The sequence below is a fragment of the Vanrija pseudolonga genome, chromosome 4 (assembly GCF_020906515.1).
Source record: "Vanrija pseudolonga chromosome 4, complete sequence".
Classification (NCBI taxonomy): domain Eukaryota; kingdom Fungi; phylum Basidiomycota; class Tremellomycetes; order Trichosporonales; family Trichosporonaceae; genus Vanrija; species Vanrija pseudolonga.
Window position 1 is genome coordinate 1,504,174 of NC_085852.1, and position 15,718 is coordinate 1,519,891.

Here is a 15,718-nt window from a genome sequence, read left to right on the forward strand (position 1 = left end):
GCGTCCCACGCTAGTATCGACAACCAGATTGCCGTATGGAATGGCATCATCGTCGCCATCGCCGTCTGGGCCTCCGCTGACGCCATCGTCGTGCGCGAGCTCACCATCGCGCGTTGACACGGCTGTGCGGGAGGGAGGGAGGTACAGGAACCGCTAATTCTCTGCGGCATGGGCGGACACGGACTCGGCGCCGATCCGGGCCTGCGGCGAAGCGCGCACGCACGCCCACATACCGGCCAATCACCGATGTCGCGCTCGCTTTGAGCTCGCGGAACCGTCCGCACGAGGAGGCGATGGAGACACCATGACGTGCTGCCTGCCTTAGTGCGCAGTGAGTCTGTGGCTAATTTCGGCGACTAGCATGATAAGCCAGGGGAGCCGGCCATTACGCCATCAGTGGCACCACGTCCATCTTTGTACAACATACACTCTAGATTCTCCGTGTGTGTGTGTGCATGCGCGCGCGCACGCGCGCACTCAGTACCCCAGCACCTTTTTCCGCGTCTTGAGCGCGTCGCGCCGCGCCTCGCGGATATGGTCGGGGATGCGCGTCCACCCGTGGTTTGGTCCGCCAGTTTCCCCGCCCTGAGAGGTCAGCTTGGCACTCGCACGGCCGCACCCACCTCGCCGATGGCCAGCAGCCAGTTGTCCATGTTGATGTACTCTTGCGGGTAGCCAATGTTGATGTCGCGTGGGTCGGACGACGCCTTGCGCAGCGCCGGGAGAGGCGGCACCTCGCCGTGGGCAAACGAGTAGGCTACCAGCCGGGCCGTGATCTCGCCGAGGGGAAACGGGTTGACGAGGTAGTCTGGGCATGGCGTGAGTGGTGCGAGGTAGCATACAGAGACACCACTTACGCAGGTTGATCAATGCCAGCGTCGGGTCGGGTGCGTAGAACGTCTCGCTCGGGTCCAGGTTGGTGATTGTCTTGCCGCCCGCCTTGGGGATGCCCTGCTCCTTCTCTGCGGGCGAGAGGGCGTCAGTCACTGGCTGCGAGGCGAATGGCTCCTGCTCATGGCAGAAGGGGTACGAGAAGAGGTAGCCCGTGGCGTAGAAAATAACGTCGACACCGGTGACCTTCTGGCCGTCGATGAGATGGAGCACATCCCCATTGATGTGGTCAATCTGCGACACGACATTGATCTCCTTTGCCCATTCCAGGTCGTCGTCCCACGTTGGCTTCTTGGGGTCCACGAGGCCGTGGATGCTCTGGTAGATCCTGCGGGTCACCTTCTCGCCCTTGAGCCGCTTCTGATGGTCGACAACTGCCAGCTCGCGCGCAATGTCCGAGCCGGACGACTTGGATCCGACCACCAGCACATTCTTCCCCTCGTACTGGAACGGATTGCGCCACCACCGGCTGTGGAACACCTTGCCGGTGAACCCGTCCAGCCCGCGCACGCGCGGGATGTACGGCTCGTTGTAGTGCCCGTTGGAGACGATGACGTGCGACACGCGCTCGCTGTGGCGCAAACGCGTGATCGTGTTCTCTGTCACAACCGTCCACTTCTCTGCTGGGTCGGACGTCCCGGGCGTGTGGTACACTGCCAGGACGCGGTGCTGGAACTGGATAACATCGTTTAATCTGGAGTCAGCGTTACCATGTCAGCACACCCACCCCTTCGCCGCGGCATAGTCTTGCAGGTAGTGCTTGACCTGATAGTGCCATGGGAACTGGGGCGTGTCCTCGGGGAAAGGGTACTCGTGGAAGGCCATTCTGGGGTCAGCAACGCGGCGTCTGGCGGCAAACCTTACACTTCCTTGGGAAGGTTGGTCCGCAAGCGGTCATACACGGCTTGCCGTTAGCGCCGATAAGACAAGGCCTCGTAGCTCACCCGACGGTCCGTTGCTGCCCTCGGCCTCGAGCTCCTTGTCTGTACGCAGCAGCGGCGTGCCGTTCTTTCGCCACTGGATGTGGATATCGCCTGGGTGCTCGGCATAGTTCCAGACGCCGCCGGCGGTCGCGCGGCCCTCGTACGCCAAGATCTTGGATGGCGGAATGCCCGCCTCGAGCAGCTGCCGGACGGTAACGAGGCCCGAGGGCCCGCCAGCGCCGACGACGGCAACGCGCGTGAGCGGTGGTAGGGGGATGGCGGGGGAGTGACGCATGGCTATCGAGAGTGGGCGAAGAGGGGCGGGCGGGGCCGGGGGTTGTGGTCAGAAATATATATGTCGGGTCGGAGAGGAGACGCGGCGGGGACCTGGTGACCTGGTGAGATGGCCGTTTAAGTGCGGCGGCGTTCCACTCTGCAGCGCGCAGCACCCGTGGCCACCTGCCTGCGCGTGCCAAGTCGCAAGGTATTCCAGTTCAGACGACGTTTAGCTCCTCTGCAATTGGAATGGCGTGGAATGGATTGAGTGAGCTGGGCTCAAATGGTTGCAAGGGTGGGCAGAGCACGCCAGATAACGCGCAGAGAGGCTAACGGCACGACGACGACGACGCTGCGATATCGGCGGGGGCGGGGCGGGGGGCGGACCGGGCGACGCCGATGCGCAGAGGCATTACGCCATAGGCATCGACGGCCGGCGGGGCGGGGCCGCAGTGCAGAGAGATGCACGATACAATGCTAGCAATGCAAGCTGCTGCAACATCACCAGCAGCATCATGTCCGAAGACAAGACGATAAAGTACGAAATCTTCTACGGTGTGGGTGGAGCAGACGCGTAACAACGCCCCACTCACGCCGCCCAGGTGTCGAGTCCGTGGGCCTGCCTCGGCGCCGGGCAGGCATACGGCTTTGGACGCAAGTACGGCCTGACGGTGCACCTGCGCCCAATCGTCGTGATTGAGGCCAACGGCGGCATCACGCTCGCAAAACGGCCGCAGGCGCGGCTCGACTACCATGCTCTGGGTGGGTCGTGGCCCCCCGCCGGCGTAGCTGACGCCAGACCTTCGCCGCACCGCCGACAGGCTCGGCATCCCACTCGTCTCCAAGCCAAAGTACTACCCGCTCGGCTCGATCCTGATCGCTGCGCAGGCCATCATCCGGGTCCAGCAGGCGCTCGGGCCCGGCGCAAAGGCCATCGCGTTCAGCTGGGCGATCCAGAACTCGCTCTGGCTCGAAGAGGGCAACGTGTACGATGTCGAGCACCTGCGCTCGCTCGCCCGCCGCGTCGGCTTGGACGAGGAGCTCGTGCTCTCCGCCGTCGTAGACAACCGCGAGGACAAGTCCGACGCCGGCGTCCGCGAGTGGGAGCGTAACCTCGCAGACGCGGAGGCCCTGGGCATGTGAGTAGGCCGGAAGCGAGGGCGAGGGCTACGCTGACTGCGGCAGCTTTGGGTGCGTGTCCGCTGCACCTGCACGTGTCCGAATCGGACGGCTAACGGCGCACGCAGCACGCCCAACTATGTGGTCAACGGCGAGATATTCTGGGGGCGCGATCGGCTCGACGACGCCGAGGCGAGGATCCAGGAGCTGCTGGCAAAGGGATACCGGGCTTTGTGAGCTTGTGAGCCCATCCCCGCTCGCGCGGCGCAGAGGGCTGCTGCGCAGCGGCTCCGTACATGTCTATACTTGGAACATGCCGTGGACGTCTTGGACCGGTGTCGGTTGCAAGCATGCAGAGTGTGTGCGCGTGTGGGCAAGAAGGGGTATGAGAAGTGCACTTGCTGGTCGGTGCCGTGCGTGCAGACCGTCGGCGTCGGGCGAGGAGACGGGCATGGCCGAAGCAGATTGTACCCTTGCTTGGGCTTTGTTGTCGCGTCGTCGTCGCGCAGTAATCGCAACCGACATTTCAACAAGCTTGCACCGCTGATTCTTCCTTTCACTTCTCTTCTCGCCACTGAGCAGAGTGCACCACCACAATGGCCGAGTCTACCGCTTCAAAGCCCACTCCCACGCCGTTCCGCGTGCCCAAGGACGTCGAATGCTGGGGTCACCGAGGCGCGTCGGCCTTCCTGCCAGAGAACACGTGGGTATCGGTGGCGACGGCGACGGCGAGAGCAAGACCAGTGGGCTTGATCCGAGCTTGCTTCGGCCATGCCTACGCTTATCCCCGCCTATACTAACACCTGCAGCCTCGCGAGCTTCCAGGCCGCGATCAAGGAGGGCGCCGATGGCATCGAGTCGGGTGAGTCACCACGCCCAGAGTCGAGTCCGGCGCTCACACACCCAGACGTCCACATCACGTCGGACGGCGTCATTCTCATGTTCCACGACCCGACGCTGGACCGCACCACGACGGGCACGGGCGCCATCAAGACCCAGCCTTGGAAGGACGTTATCGAGTAGGTGCAGGTGCAGGTGCAGGCGGGCGGGCGGGCGCACAAACGGAAACGATGATGGCCGTTGTGTTGACGACCAACCAGGCATGTGCGCACCAAGAAGGAGCCAGTGCAGCCGATCCCGCGGTTCGAGGAGCTCATCGACCTCCTCATGAAGGTGAGCTCGCCACCAAGTAGCAGAGCTGACGCCAGCCCGAGAACCAGCACGTCGTGCTCAACGTGCGTTTCGGTGGCCGGCGCGAGCTCACCCCAGATCGACTGCAAGATGCAGAATGACCCCGAGGAGATGTTCGTGAGTACACACGTGTGTGTAGCAGGCTTGCTGACAGGCAGCCCGCCATGGCGAAGATCATCGAGTGAGTACTCCCCCTCCCCATGGCGCTGACCCCAGGTCCCACGACAACTGGGAGACGCTGCTCGCCCCGCGTCTGATCCTCGGCCTCTGGCACCCCGTCTTCATTCGCCCTGCGCTGGCCCACCTCCCCCGCCTCCGCAGGTATCACATTGGCTTGTCGCCGTCGCTCGCGCGCACGTACTTCTGGGACTCGTGCGAGGGCTTCTCGCTCAACTTTGCCATGCTCGTCGGCGCCGAGGGCCAGCAGTTTATCGCTGATGCCCGCGCGGCTGGCAAGGAGATCTGCGTGTGGACCGTCAACGACCCGAACGAGATGCGCACGGCTATCGGATGGGGCATCAAGGCGGTGCTTACGGACAAGGTGGCCATCTTTATGGAGCTCAAGAACGAGGTGGGTGGAGGCAGTGATGACCGCTCTGACCCGCCAGATCATCCAAGATCCCACCAAGATCACCATCCCCGGAGTCTACGGCTACCTGTTTGCCTGGTCCAGCTGGCGCTACTACTCCACCACACACGTACTGTTTCGCTTCTTGCTGCCCTTTGTCCTTCGCTCACGCGGCGGCCCCCTCTTCGTCCCCCCCAAACCCGACACCTTGCGTCTCCAAACTCCAGCTGTGGGTGGAGCGTAGCCAGTTGGACACGATGCGCACCGTGTGCTACCAGCCCGGGCCCATTGTCAAGGCCGACCTCTCGGGCTACGAGAGCGTTATCGGTGACGGCTCGGCGGGTCACGAGGTTGTGGCGGCGGCGTAGGCGACTAGCCTCAACACGGCCGTTGTAATGTAGGAGGATAGATGACACTGTACACAGAGTGTGCCCCGATCTACGGGACGCCTGTTAATAGACATTATGCAAGAGTAGGAGGAGCATGAGGAGCAAAAGGGAGGGCAGGAGGGTGATCTACCTCAGCCTCCCTCTCCCTAATTAAATAACCCTTCTTCCCAAATAAAATTCAAAAATTGAAGTCTCCTTCAACCATGATAGGCCACGACGGGGATCGAACCCGCAATCTCATGATTACAACCGTCTTAATCGTAGTCATACGCCTTGCCATTGGGCCACGCGACCGATGGGAACGGAAAACTGAAGTTGTATATGAATGTGGCAGGAAGGTTGACCAGTGCCGCAAGAGGACTGATCGGCGCGGTGGTGATGCGCCCCTACTGTCGATCAGTGTGTCCCAGCGCCCTGCCTTTGAACAGACAGACGAGGCTAATGAAACCCAATGCATACGCCACACCCTGCTTCTACTTGCGCGACACGGTCGCCTCGATCAAACCGCTCGGGTCGGGAGCGGGGTAGAAGACCTCCGCGCCGCCCTCGTATCCGAGGCCGTTGTCGAGCTTGAACGCGCTCAGGTTGACAGGGATGTAGTGCTTGTTCGGGAGCGAGTAGTGGATGTCCTTGACGGCCGGGCAAGAGATGAGCACGCGCTGCGCCGTGTTGTACAGCGTTGCCTGCACACTCGCGCTCTCGTCGGTCGCGAACACCTCGAGCGTGTCCTTCTTGATCGCCGCTGAGATTGTGGGGAAGTCGAGCGCCTTGGCGATCTCGCCGACGCCGTCGGGCGTCAGGGGCGTGTTGGGCGGCAGCGGGATGCTGGCGGTGGCTGTTACGCTCGTGGAGAAGAGGCGGTCCTTGACCTCTGCGCAGCGTTAGCGGGGCATGCTCAAGCAAGAGGGAGCCAGACCCACCAGCCAGCGTCGTCAGCTCGTCGCGCCAGAACTTGTCAAATGCCGACCCGCTAGTCTTGAGCACGAGCAGGTCCTTGAGCCCGAGCTTGAGGTCGGCGGTCAGGTGGCCCACCTCGCCGCCAACGACGACAGACACGGTCGTCTTCTCGTCGCCGTCGCGCACAAAGCTCCACTTGTGCTCCTCGCCGTCGACCGCGATCCGGCTCCACTTGTGCGTCGTGAGGTCGATCCACGCCGTGTGGATGTGGTCGTACCGCGTGACGAAGTGCGCGCCGAGATGAAGCGCGAAGGCCGCCGGGTCGAGCACGTGCGGGCTCGTCTTGGCAAAGTAGTTGACCGTGTTCTTCACCGTGTCGGTTGGGACGACGACCGAGTTGTCCGCCTTGGTGTATGAGACGTCGATGTCGCCGTCGATCAGGGCTACGAGAGGTTAGCGGGAGCGACGAGGGGAGGAGAGCTCGACCCACCCCGCACAGTGTACTCGATCACATGGTGCACATCCTTGCCGTCGACCTTGTCGCGCACCACGCGCGCGACGCGCACGAGGTCCTTGCCGTATCTGTGCGACGAGATGAATCCTGGTTCAGACATTGTGACGGCGGTTGTGGGGCAGTAGTAGTTAGTGTGGGTGGTGCACTAGCCTCGTCGAGCGAAGACACGCCTCTTATTCAGTGCGTGATAGTGGGCTGGGTGGGCACTTGCCGCTCCATCTCCCGGTCTCGTCGGACGTCATGCAGTCATGGCGCACAGTGGGCGTGTCAATGACGACGCTGCACAGATACGGCTGATACGGCGGCCGCGGGAGCAGATTGGAGCGGCGGCCACTGCACGAATGACAGTTGGCGGTTCTTATACCCAGCTGATAATCAACACTGGCTGCTGGATCCCCTTATCCCGGTCATGCTCCGAGTCGCGTGGCTAGAATGCGAGCCCCGCGTCGTCGGGATTACTCTCCCCAGATCCTCCGCGCTCCGCGTAGTCCGTTATATCCGTCTCTGACCTCGGCGTCGATGAGCGACGGCAGGGGCACCCGCTTACCTCGCCTTGAAGGCAGTCAGCGGCGCGCGCACAGGGCGGAAAGGGTCTTACGTAACGCTCATTCCCGACCGGCTGGGTTGGCGTGTTAGCCGAACAAACTAGGAGAGCTCCAGCCTGTAGCGTGGAGTCCGGCGACGTCTTTACATCTACAGCCTTGTTTAAACTTGCTCCTCCACCTCCCCCATCACATCCAAAACAAGCACAATGCTCGCCGCCGTCTCGCGTCCCCTCCTCGCCCGCTCCGCTCGCCCCGCCCTCGCGGCCGCCGGCGCCTCGCGCGTCCTCGCCCTCCACCGCCACCTCTCGTCGGACGCCAAGGACGTCAAGACGGTCACCGTCTTCGGCGCGGGCCTCATGGGCGCCGGCATCGCCCAGGTCGGCGCCCAGGCCGGCTACAAGGTTGTGCTTTCGGACGTGACGGACAAGGCTCTTGAGTGGGTACAGGGGAGAAGCAGCGCTGACGACGTGCAGCAACGGCCTCAACATCATCTCCAAGTCGCTTGCGCGCGTCGCCAAGAAGGCCTCGCCCGACGACATTGAGGGCTACACCAAGAACGTGCTCGCCAACATTACGGTCACGACTGACGCGTGAGTAGGAGGCGGTGGGTGGGGCAGCAGCGACTGACAAGTTTAGCGAGAAGGCCGTTGCCGACTCGGACCTCGTCGTCGAGGCCATCATCGAGAGCATCAAGATCAAGCGCGACCTCTTCGGCTTCCTCGACAAGAAGGCCAAGTGAGTGGTTGATGCCGCATGCAATGCGCCTCGCGCCCGCTAACCCACGCCCCCAGGCCCTCGGCCATCTTCGCCTCCAACACGTCGTCGCTCTCCATCACCGAGATCGCCGACGCGACCTCCAAGGAGCGCCAGGCCAACTTTGCCGGTCTCCACTTCTTCAACCCCGTCCCCGCCATGAAGCTCGTCGAGATCATCCGCACCGACGCCACCTCGCAGTCCACCTACGAGGCCCTCCGCGAGGTCACCATCAAGATGGGCAAGAAGCCCGTCACCTGCAAGGACACGCCCGGCTTCATTGTCAACCGTCTCCTCGTCCCCTACATGCTCGAGGCTATCCGCCTCGTCGAGCGTGGCGAGGCCACCCCCGAGGACGTTGACACTGCCATGGAGCTCGGCGCCGGCTACCCCATGGGCCCCTTCAAGCTCCTCGACTTTGTCGGCCTCGACACCACCTCGTACATCTCGGACGGCTGGCACAAGAACTCGGGCGAGACTGGCCTCCCCCCTACCCTTGTTGAGACCCCCGAGCTGTTGGCCAAGCTCGTCTCCGAGGGCCGCCTTGGCCGCAAGAACGGCAAGGGCTTCTACGACGTGAGTGGGGCGAGGGGCACGCGCAGCGTTGCCCCGAGCCGTTGACCTCTAGTGAGAGCTATGCTGACATCCCCAGTACTCCAAGTAAAGAGAGAAAGCTCGGTAGCATATGCAGCATGCAGTATTGTAGCTAGCTGGTGGAGTGGATGTGGTTGTGCCACTGACGTGGGGTTGGACGTCGATGACCAGGCTTGACTCACCGCCGGATGCGGCGGCCCGGCTGCCGAAACAGACCTCCACGCCTCGCCGCTTGCGTGCTGGTGTCAAGCCACGACATCCCGACCAGTGCCATACGATGCATGCTAACCTCTCTCTACACGGCGATGGGTAACGAGGGGATAAGCGCGATTATCCACAGATGTAGGTAGTCTGGGAAGGAGACGGAGCGACGGGAGACGACGAGAATCAGAGGATGAACCACGGGGGGTGCCACGATGGACACAGAGTGAGTGCGATGGAGCGGACTAGTGACAGGGGGGTGACAGGGTGTTGTGGATATGGATGGAGGTGCTACAGTGATGCGGGATACTGATACAATACGCAAAGCCCAATGATGAATGAAGCGGGGACGGTAGCGCCTGGCCAAGCAGCCGGTGGTGTGACACAACAGCGCGGAGGCGACTACCCGAGACCCCAGTTGCCAGAGCCGCTCTTCTGCGCCTCGCGCGCCGCGTTGTGCGCGAGGAGCTTTGCGAGGCCCGACTTTTTAATCTTGCGCTTCTTGGCAGGCGGCGAGATGGGCAGCTGCCCAGCCGGGCTGGCACCGTTCGACGCTGGCGGCGGGACGACCGGTGGCTTGGGATACGTCGGGGTGACGGGGTGCGACGTGGGGATGTGGGCCAGCGACGGGGTGCGCGTGAGCGGTGGTGCAGCTACAGCGGCGGCTAGTGCCGTTCCGTTGTTGTCCGGGGATGACGCTACTTGCTCGTCCGTGCGCTGGTCGTGCGAGTCGGGTGACTCATCCGCCGTCGAGGTCGCCGCCGGCACCGTCACCTCTGCCGCGAGGGCCGATGCGCGACGCGTGCGCGCGACCGTCCGCGCCGGCGCGAACGGGGGCGGCGTGGGGGTCGGGCGCCGAAACTTCTCTCCACAGGCGGTACAGCGCGGGTTCTTGCGCCTGCGCTGCGGGGCCAGCGCGGGCGGGGTGGCCGGCGGCGCCGGCGCGCGCGCAAGCGCAGCAAGCGTGACGTGGAGCTCGTGCTCAAACTCGTCTTTTGGCTCGGCGTCAAACTCGGCCTCGAAGGCCGCCGCTGCGCGCCGCTTCTTGCTGCGCCCCTTTGGCGTGTTGGCGCCTGAGTAAGCCTCTGCTCCGCCCTGCCCCTCGCGCAGCGCGCCGCACCGCCCACACCACAGGCTCCATGCCAGCCCGATAGAGGGCAGGCTCGACAGCAGGCGGAGACGCGCCTCGCACAGGTAGTTTACTGCCGGGAGCGGCGTGGCCAGCAGCGCGCAGTCGAGCGTCGGGGGCACGACACCGTTCGAGTCGCCGCCGGTGGCAAACGCCATCATTGCCGAGGGGCACGCGGCTGGCGCGTGCGGCGCGAGGTCAAAGGTGAAGGTGGCCGTTACCTGGCTGACCATCGCCATCTTGACGACAAAGCCGACACCGACTTTGGCTAGTCGGATGGGGCCCGTGGGGGGGTATGGGGAGGGGGAGAGGGAGAGACCCGGGTGGTGGATGAGGTGGAGGGAGGAAGGGGAGGGGAGGGATGTGTGAACAGGCTAGCGATCACGACACGGCACACTGCACCCAGGGGCGGGCGGTGGCGAAAAGTGGCCGGGGAGGCAAGATGGGGGGAGGGTTTAAATAGATGAGTCAAGTGCACGTGTCTGACACGTGAAATCGATATTTGCGCCAAGGCCCCCTTGAGCGGTGCTGCGCGCTGTGCTGCTCGCGCGCTCACTTTCGTCGTCGCGTCGTTCGATTTCAGCAACGACAAGCAAACACAATCTCCATCGACGCCTCGCAACATCTAGCTCATCATGCCGCAAGGGTGGTTCAGTGGGTAGCGTGTTCGCCCCATACCCATGCTCACACGCAGACCTTGACAACCAGAACGAGGAGAGCATCTTCAACAATGTGGGTTTGGGCTATCTCCGCCGGAACCAAGCTGACACGGCGCAGGAGAAGCCCCAGTTCGACCTCGGCCTGACGCGCATGCAGCGGCTGTATGCGTTTGCTGGATGTGGGTATCCCGGCTGTACTTGTGCTCACTCGCGCAGGCTACGGTGCAGGCTTCCTCATCTCGCTGCTGGGCGGCATCTTCCTCGTCATCGGCTTGGCGGGTGCATTTGCAGGTGAGCGGTGGCGATGGCAGCCTCAGCTACCTCTATCGCCGGCTGACACCCCAGTGCTGTTCGGTATCGGCGCGATTGTCTCTGTGGTCGGAACCGGCTTCCTCATGTATGTGACGACGCAATGGCCTCCTGCGCTGGGCTGGTCGCTGCTAGCTTGCGCCGCACGCCACCCACTGACCTCCACGCAGCGGTTTTGGCCGCCAGCTCAAGCTCATGTTCAAGCCCGTGCGAATCGTCGCTACGATAGTCATGTTCGCCGCCATTGGCATGTGCTTTGTCGCTGCGTTCGTCATGCGCCCGGCGTTCCTGTGCATCATCTTCGTCATCATCGAGTACCTCGCCATGGCATGGTACTCGCTGTCCTATATCCCATATGCGCGTTCGGTAAGTGGGGCGGCTAGCGTCAAACTGTGCGGGCATCGCTGACCCGTCCCCACAGGCAGTCAAGAACCTCGTCTCGAGTGCCGTGTAGAGAGAGCTATGTATGATGTGTACTACGGCGGTGGGCAGTAGCGGTGCCGTTTGTCGCCCACCCTCTGCGCCACTGTCAACAATCTCGTCGTCAAGCGGCGGTCATAAAGTCACTAACCGTGGAGTCGCACGCTGGCGACCTAACTTTTTTTGAACCATGACGCGTTGTTGCATAGCATCAGTTGCTGCTCGGTGTGGCAGCGTGGTACAAAGCCGACACAGCATCAGTTTCAGGGCGGCGCGAAGGCTTGGCACGGCGTCCACTCGAGTCTCGTGACGTTGAAATCGGGCAACTTGGACACCGCGTTCGCGCTATAAATCAGGTTGGTCCTCTTGGCTCCAGCCGCCACCTCCATTCTTGTTCACTTTACCAAGCATGCCCGCATCCGAAAAGGCCATCGCGCGTACGTTGTCGCCGCTCGCTGCCGCTGTCACTGACGCTGACTCCCCTAGTCGCCCTCCACGACAGGCAGTACTTCTCCGACGAGCCGTCGAGCTACCGCCCCGCGCGGCTCTCGCGCCGCGACAGGCTCCACGGCTTCTGGTGGTGTGAGTGGCTTGCACTGCAACAGCCAAGCTGACCCCGCAGTGTGGGGCGGATCCGCCTCGCTGGCCTTCATCAGCGCCATGCTCGCGTGCATGGCCGGCGTGCACAAGGAAAATGCGGAGGGGTACGAGCGCATGGTGGGCATGGCGCTGTGGCTCAGTGAGTTGCGGCGAAGCGGCGCCGAGCACAGCTAACCCACCCCAGCATGCCCCGTCGCCCTCGGGCCGATCTGCTTCGTCGTATCCACGGGCTTCACGTGCGCCTTCCGCCGCCAGTTCTTCCGCCTCGCGCGGCCGCGCCACCTCGTCCCCCTCCTCGCCACCTGTGCCACCTATGCCCTGTGTATCTGGTTCATCACGTACGCCGAGGACTGGTCGTTCGGCCTCAACAAGCGCGACCATCTGAGCTTCCTGTACGTCATTCTCTGGGCGGCCTTCTACGCCAGCCAGCTGTGGTACAATGCGTCGTTTGCGACCCCGCTCAAGTCCCTCTTCGGCCGCGGATACGAGACGGTCGGGATGATCGATCTGGACAAAGTGTGAGGGGCACGGCCTTGCCGCGGGCGGCGAGCCTCCTCATCCTCGACAACAACTACCGCGCGCTTCTATATAATCGCCTCGCTTACAGCCAAATAATCCGTAGCAACCTATAATCGTAATGTAATGATAGCCACCGCCGACTTCTCCTCCGGCTCCCAAACGGCGGAGGTGTGTCCGAGGGAAAGGGAAAAGGAAGACGCGGGAGAAACAGAGAATGAGGTTGTCGCCTGTTCCTCAGTCATCTCCCTGCCACCCGATCTGATCAGCAACGTTCTTCCCTCCTTCACTCTCTCACTCATTCACGACACAAAGCCCGCCACAACCCGCCTTGACACGCCACAGATCTTCACCCACTTCCGTGCAGCAGCGTCAGGGGACATCTTCCTGTCGCCACTGCGGGCTGCGGTGAGACAGCGTGCCCGAGAATGTAGGTTGCTTCTTCTGTCGCTCACAGAGCCTAACCTGCACAGAGCGTCACCTAGGTACTCAACGCCGCGTGTCTCAGCCTCCTCTCTGTCGAGGTGGAAGTGCAGCTCACAGGGATAGGGTCGCCGGTTAGCTTCCTGCACAACCAGAAGGTAGCTGACACCGCAGTCCTCTCGCGCAATTGCGGCTAGGGGCGATGACGAACGTCGCTGAGGGGCACGGGTGGAAAAGGTAGCTGCGTAGAGGATCCAGAAAGCTGACTTCAGACACGGACACGGATGGCCCTGACACTGACAAAGGGTACTCGCCCACCGTTCCCTGGTCCGAGGTCAGCAAACTGAGCCTCACGAACGAGCACGGGCACGCCACGTCAGTTAACCAACTCCTTATGCTGGTCTAACTGCCCAGAGAACACCGAGTGCTCAGCATCGCTACCTTCCTCGACCTCATCAAAGCGGAGGCGCTCGAGCTCCTCGTGTTTCTTGACATGTGGGTGGTGTGGGGGACGTGGCTACGATCACCACTCACCCCTCAGAAAGGAGAAGGAGGCCATAGAGTAGGCGTACGAGGTGCTCAAGGGCAGCACCATTGCGCAAGAAGTTCCCGCCACAGGTGCGTCAGTTTTGGAAACTCCGACGTTAGCAAGCTGACGCCGCAGAATCGTGCACATTCAAGCTGTAGCTCGACTACGTTCCCACCTCCGCCACACTGGAAGCCCGAGCCGCCTTCACCTCCTCTATTGACCCTGCGTCTTGGAACACGCGTGATTCGCGAGTGCGGCGACGGCCTTCGCGGCCAGCGCAATGCTCTGACACCGTGTCCGACGCGCGTCCGACGCCTGCTGGGCGGCATTGGTGAGGTGAAGTTGTAAACCCTCAGTTCGGCGCTGTGGGTGAGTTTTCGGCTCGGAGATGGGCTACAATGTCGTTGACATCTCCGGCGCTAGTGTCCCGATTCATCCGGAGGGGGTGGGTATCGTGGCGTCGCGCATAAGATGTGGCTGCGTGTCGGAACAGGCTGGTGACAGTCTGTGACTCCCGGAGAGCTTAATATAGCATTGATAGAACATGATGTCAAGTTGAGAACATGGAGATCAACCCCTGGCACTGTTTGATTCCTCCGGCCATGACAGGGTCGCGAGGTGGCGCCGCCGGCCAGTGTCATGTCCGCCTTCCCGATAGCGATCGCGCCGACTCCCGGGAGCCGCTCCGACTCCCACAGGTTGGTAGATACGGCATTGCTCCACTCCACACCACCTGCAGCCAGCGTCATAGTGACGTCTCGTAGTAGTATCCCAGCGTCGTGTAGATGCATCGTGGGTGGTCATACCGTTAAGAGCCAGGGTCCTACTCTAAAAGGGGGTGGTACAACAGCTAGCTCAAAGTCGGCGGGGCGGCGGGAGGTGTTGTCGCGCTCAACTGAATGACGCAAGCAACACTTCGACCGCGACGCGCGGCGGACCAAGCAGGCCATCGAAAGGGGTGTAGGAGGCAGTGTCCGTGCTGGCGCTCGTGGTAATTATGCTATGCGTGCGTGTCTATAAGCCCTCTGGGCGTGGGGGGGTGGCATGGGCGTATCGACGCCGTCCTTAGTGTCCGAGAGAGAAAGCAAGAAGTCCAAAACCAAAAAAGACAAGACGAAACGAAGCGAACGCAAAAAAGCGCTTACCAGCACTTCTTGGAGATGGTGGTCGTGTACCATCCGGGGCAGATGGTGGTGGTGGCGACAGGCATCTTGGTGATAGTCGAGGGAGGGCCCTGGACGACCTGCGTCTTGGTAGCGGTGCGGGTCTGGACGACGGTAGTGGCGGTGGGGACGACGACCCACTTGGTCTGGGAGCAGATGGTGGTCGTGGCGTACTTAGTCTGGGCGCAGCCCGTGGTGGTCTTGGTGGTCCAGTCGGTGACGCACGTCGTGGTGGGGGTGCACGACGGCTGGGGGTTGACGGGGGGGTAGCCCCAACGCTTCTCCTCGCCGCCCTGCGCGGCGGGGGGGAGGCCCAGACGGAAGCGGTCGCCGTTGGTGAGCTGGGCGAGGTCGGTGGGCTCGGGCCACGAGCCGTCGTCGCGCTTCCAGCCGTTGGTGCAGCACGTGCGGGTGACAGTGCCGAGCCACTTGGTCGTCGTGGCCGTGGGGCGGAGAGTGAGGGTGACGCAGTTCTGCTGGGTCGAGGTCTGGGCAAGTTAGCAGCTGCGAGCGGAGCGAGCAGGACGGGGTGTTGTGGCGGGTGGTGAATGCGCCACTTGGCGACGGCACCAAGTGGCGCCACGCAACGCTTGCCTCCACAACCGCCTCTGTACTCACCACAGTCAGCCAGTTGGTCGAGTAGTAGTAGTTGGTGCACGTCGACGTCGTGGTGGCGTAGCAGGGCTGGCACACGGAGCGGGTGACGGTGACGGGGGGAGGGGTGATGGTGGTCCACCTAGGGAAGGGGTTTGTTAGCGGGGCTCTCGGGTGGTGGCAGGTCTGCCGCTCGCAACACTCACTTGGTACCACCGACAGTCTGCGTCTTGGTGCCGCACACGGGGACGGGCTTGGGGAAGGTAGCGATCGCGGGCACGGCGGCGAGGAGCGCGAGGGCAACGTTGGAGAAGAGCATGGCGGTGAGGGGTTTGGGGGTGGGGTGGGAGGGGGAAAGGAGAGTGGGTAGGGAGTCGTTGGCGGCGAGAGGAGCGCAAGTTCGTCGGCCGGAGAAGATGAAGCTTGGGGGGATGAGGTGGGCGAGATGGTACCTCGGTCTCGTTCTTAACTGTACCCAGTGAGAACGTTCTTGATCCCATGGATCGCATCGGCGC

General features: G+C 62.7%; 8 protein-coding genes and 1 non-coding gene across 10 annotated transcripts; 4 read left to right on the forward strand and 5 right to left on the reverse strand.

Moving 5' to 3' along the window:
• Positions 1-267: 267 nt before the first annotated feature.
• Positions 268-2,224, reverse strand: fmo1_1 (Thiol-specific monooxygenase). The gene is made up of 6 exons (XM_062772387.1): positions 1,836-2,224; positions 1,756-1,795; positions 1,619-1,717; positions 858-1,585; positions 624-808; positions 268-585 (listed from the first exon to the last, which is right to left on the reverse strand). The coding sequence occupies exons 1-6, from the start codon at positions 2,107-2,109 to the stop codon at positions 478-480; spliced, it is 1,434 nt and encodes a 477-aa protein (XP_062628371.1). The 5' UTR covers positions 2,110-2,224; the 3' UTR covers positions 268-477.
• A 323-nt stretch (positions 2,225-2,547) lies between these two features.
• Positions 2,548-5,447, forward strand: SPAC4D7.02c_1 (Phosphatidylglycerol phospholipase C). Its single transcript, XM_062772388.1, has 14 exons — positions 2,548-2,647; positions 2,693-2,852; positions 2,890-3,229; positions 3,276-3,281; positions 3,338-3,442; positions 4,019-4,071; positions 4,117-4,228; positions 4,310-4,382; positions 4,418-4,444; positions 4,479-4,517; positions 4,559-4,581; positions 4,617-4,971; positions 5,009-5,098; positions 5,196-5,447. Exons 1-14 carry the CDS (start codon positions 2,606-2,608, stop codon positions 5,334-5,336), a joined length of 1,566 nt encoding a protein of 521 aa, XP_062628372.1. The 5' UTR covers positions 2,548-2,605; the 3' UTR covers positions 5,337-5,447.
• A 117-nt stretch (positions 5,448-5,564) lies between these two features.
• Positions 5,565-5,651, reverse strand: LOC62_04G005835. Its single transcript is given in 2 exon segments — positions 5,565-5,601; positions 5,616-5,651. It is a non-coding gene; the product is annotated as a tRNA-Arg (tRNA).
• Positions 5,652-5,795: 144 nt separating this feature from the next.
• Positions 5,796-6,916, reverse strand: uaZ (Uricase). The gene is made up of 3 exons (XM_062772389.1): positions 6,745-6,916; positions 6,278-6,697; positions 5,796-6,228 (listed from the first exon to the last, which is right to left on the reverse strand). Exons 1-3 carry the CDS (start codon positions 6,866-6,868, stop codon positions 5,831-5,833), a joined length of 942 nt encoding a protein of 313 aa, XP_062628373.1. The 5' UTR covers positions 6,869-6,916; the 3' UTR covers positions 5,796-5,830.
• Positions 6,917-7,351: 435 nt separating this feature from the next.
• HADH (Hydroxyacyl-coenzyme A dehydrogenase, mitochondrial) lies at positions 7,352-8,776 on the forward strand. The gene is made up of 5 exons (XM_062772390.1): positions 7,352-7,749; positions 7,787-7,903; positions 7,950-8,048; positions 8,105-8,642; positions 8,719-8,776. The coding sequence occupies exons 1-5, from the start codon at positions 7,520-7,522 to the stop codon at positions 8,728-8,730; spliced, it is 996 nt and encodes a 331-aa protein (XP_062628374.1). The 5' UTR covers positions 7,352-7,519; the 3' UTR covers positions 8,731-8,776.
• A 487-nt stretch (positions 8,777-9,263) lies between these two features.
• LOC62_04G005838 (uncharacterized protein) lies at positions 9,264-10,229 on the reverse strand (the record flags this gene model as incomplete). The annotated part of the gene is made up of 1 exon (XM_062772391.1): positions 9,264-10,229. One exon carries the CDS (start codon positions 10,227-10,229, stop codon positions 9,264-9,266), a length of 966 nt encoding a protein of 321 aa, XP_062628375.1.
• A 342-nt stretch (positions 10,230-10,571) lies between these two features.
• On the forward strand, positions 10,572-11,412 carry Sft2d2_1 (Vesicle transport protein SFT2B; the record flags this gene model as incomplete). Of its 2 annotated transcripts, XM_062772392.1 has the most annotated exons (7): positions 10,572-10,644; positions 10,685-10,722; positions 10,768-10,828; positions 10,866-10,940; positions 10,995-11,046; positions 11,129-11,324; positions 11,380-11,412. In XM_062772392.1, the coding sequence occupies exons 1-7, from the start codon at positions 10,626-10,628 to the stop codon at positions 11,410-11,412; spliced, it is 474 nt and encodes a 157-aa protein (XP_062628377.1). In that variant the 5' UTR covers positions 10,572-10,625. The 2 variants fall into 2 exon arrangements, with proteins under 2 accessions (XP_062628377.1, XP_062628376.1); XM_062772393.1 differs by having other exon boundaries at positions 10,685-10,828.
• A 364-nt stretch (positions 11,413-11,776) lies between these two features.
• On the forward strand, positions 11,777-12,636 carry LOC62_04G005840 (uncharacterized protein). The gene is made up of 4 exons (XM_062772394.1): positions 11,777-11,815; positions 11,865-11,960; positions 12,001-12,117; positions 12,163-12,636. Exons 1-4 carry the CDS (start codon positions 11,788-11,790, stop codon positions 12,498-12,500), a joined length of 579 nt encoding a protein of 192 aa, XP_062628378.1. The 5' UTR covers positions 11,777-11,787; the 3' UTR covers positions 12,501-12,636.
• A 1,951-nt stretch (positions 12,637-14,587) lies between these two features.
• On the reverse strand, positions 14,588-15,522 carry LOC62_04G005841 (uncharacterized protein; the record flags this gene model as incomplete). The annotated part of the gene is made up of 3 exons (XM_062772395.1): positions 14,588-15,097; positions 15,228-15,345; positions 15,410-15,522. 3 exons carry the CDS (start codon positions 15,520-15,522, stop codon positions 14,588-14,590), a joined length of 741 nt encoding a protein of 246 aa, XP_062628379.1.
• Between the last annotated feature and the right edge of the window lie 196 nt (positions 15,523-15,718).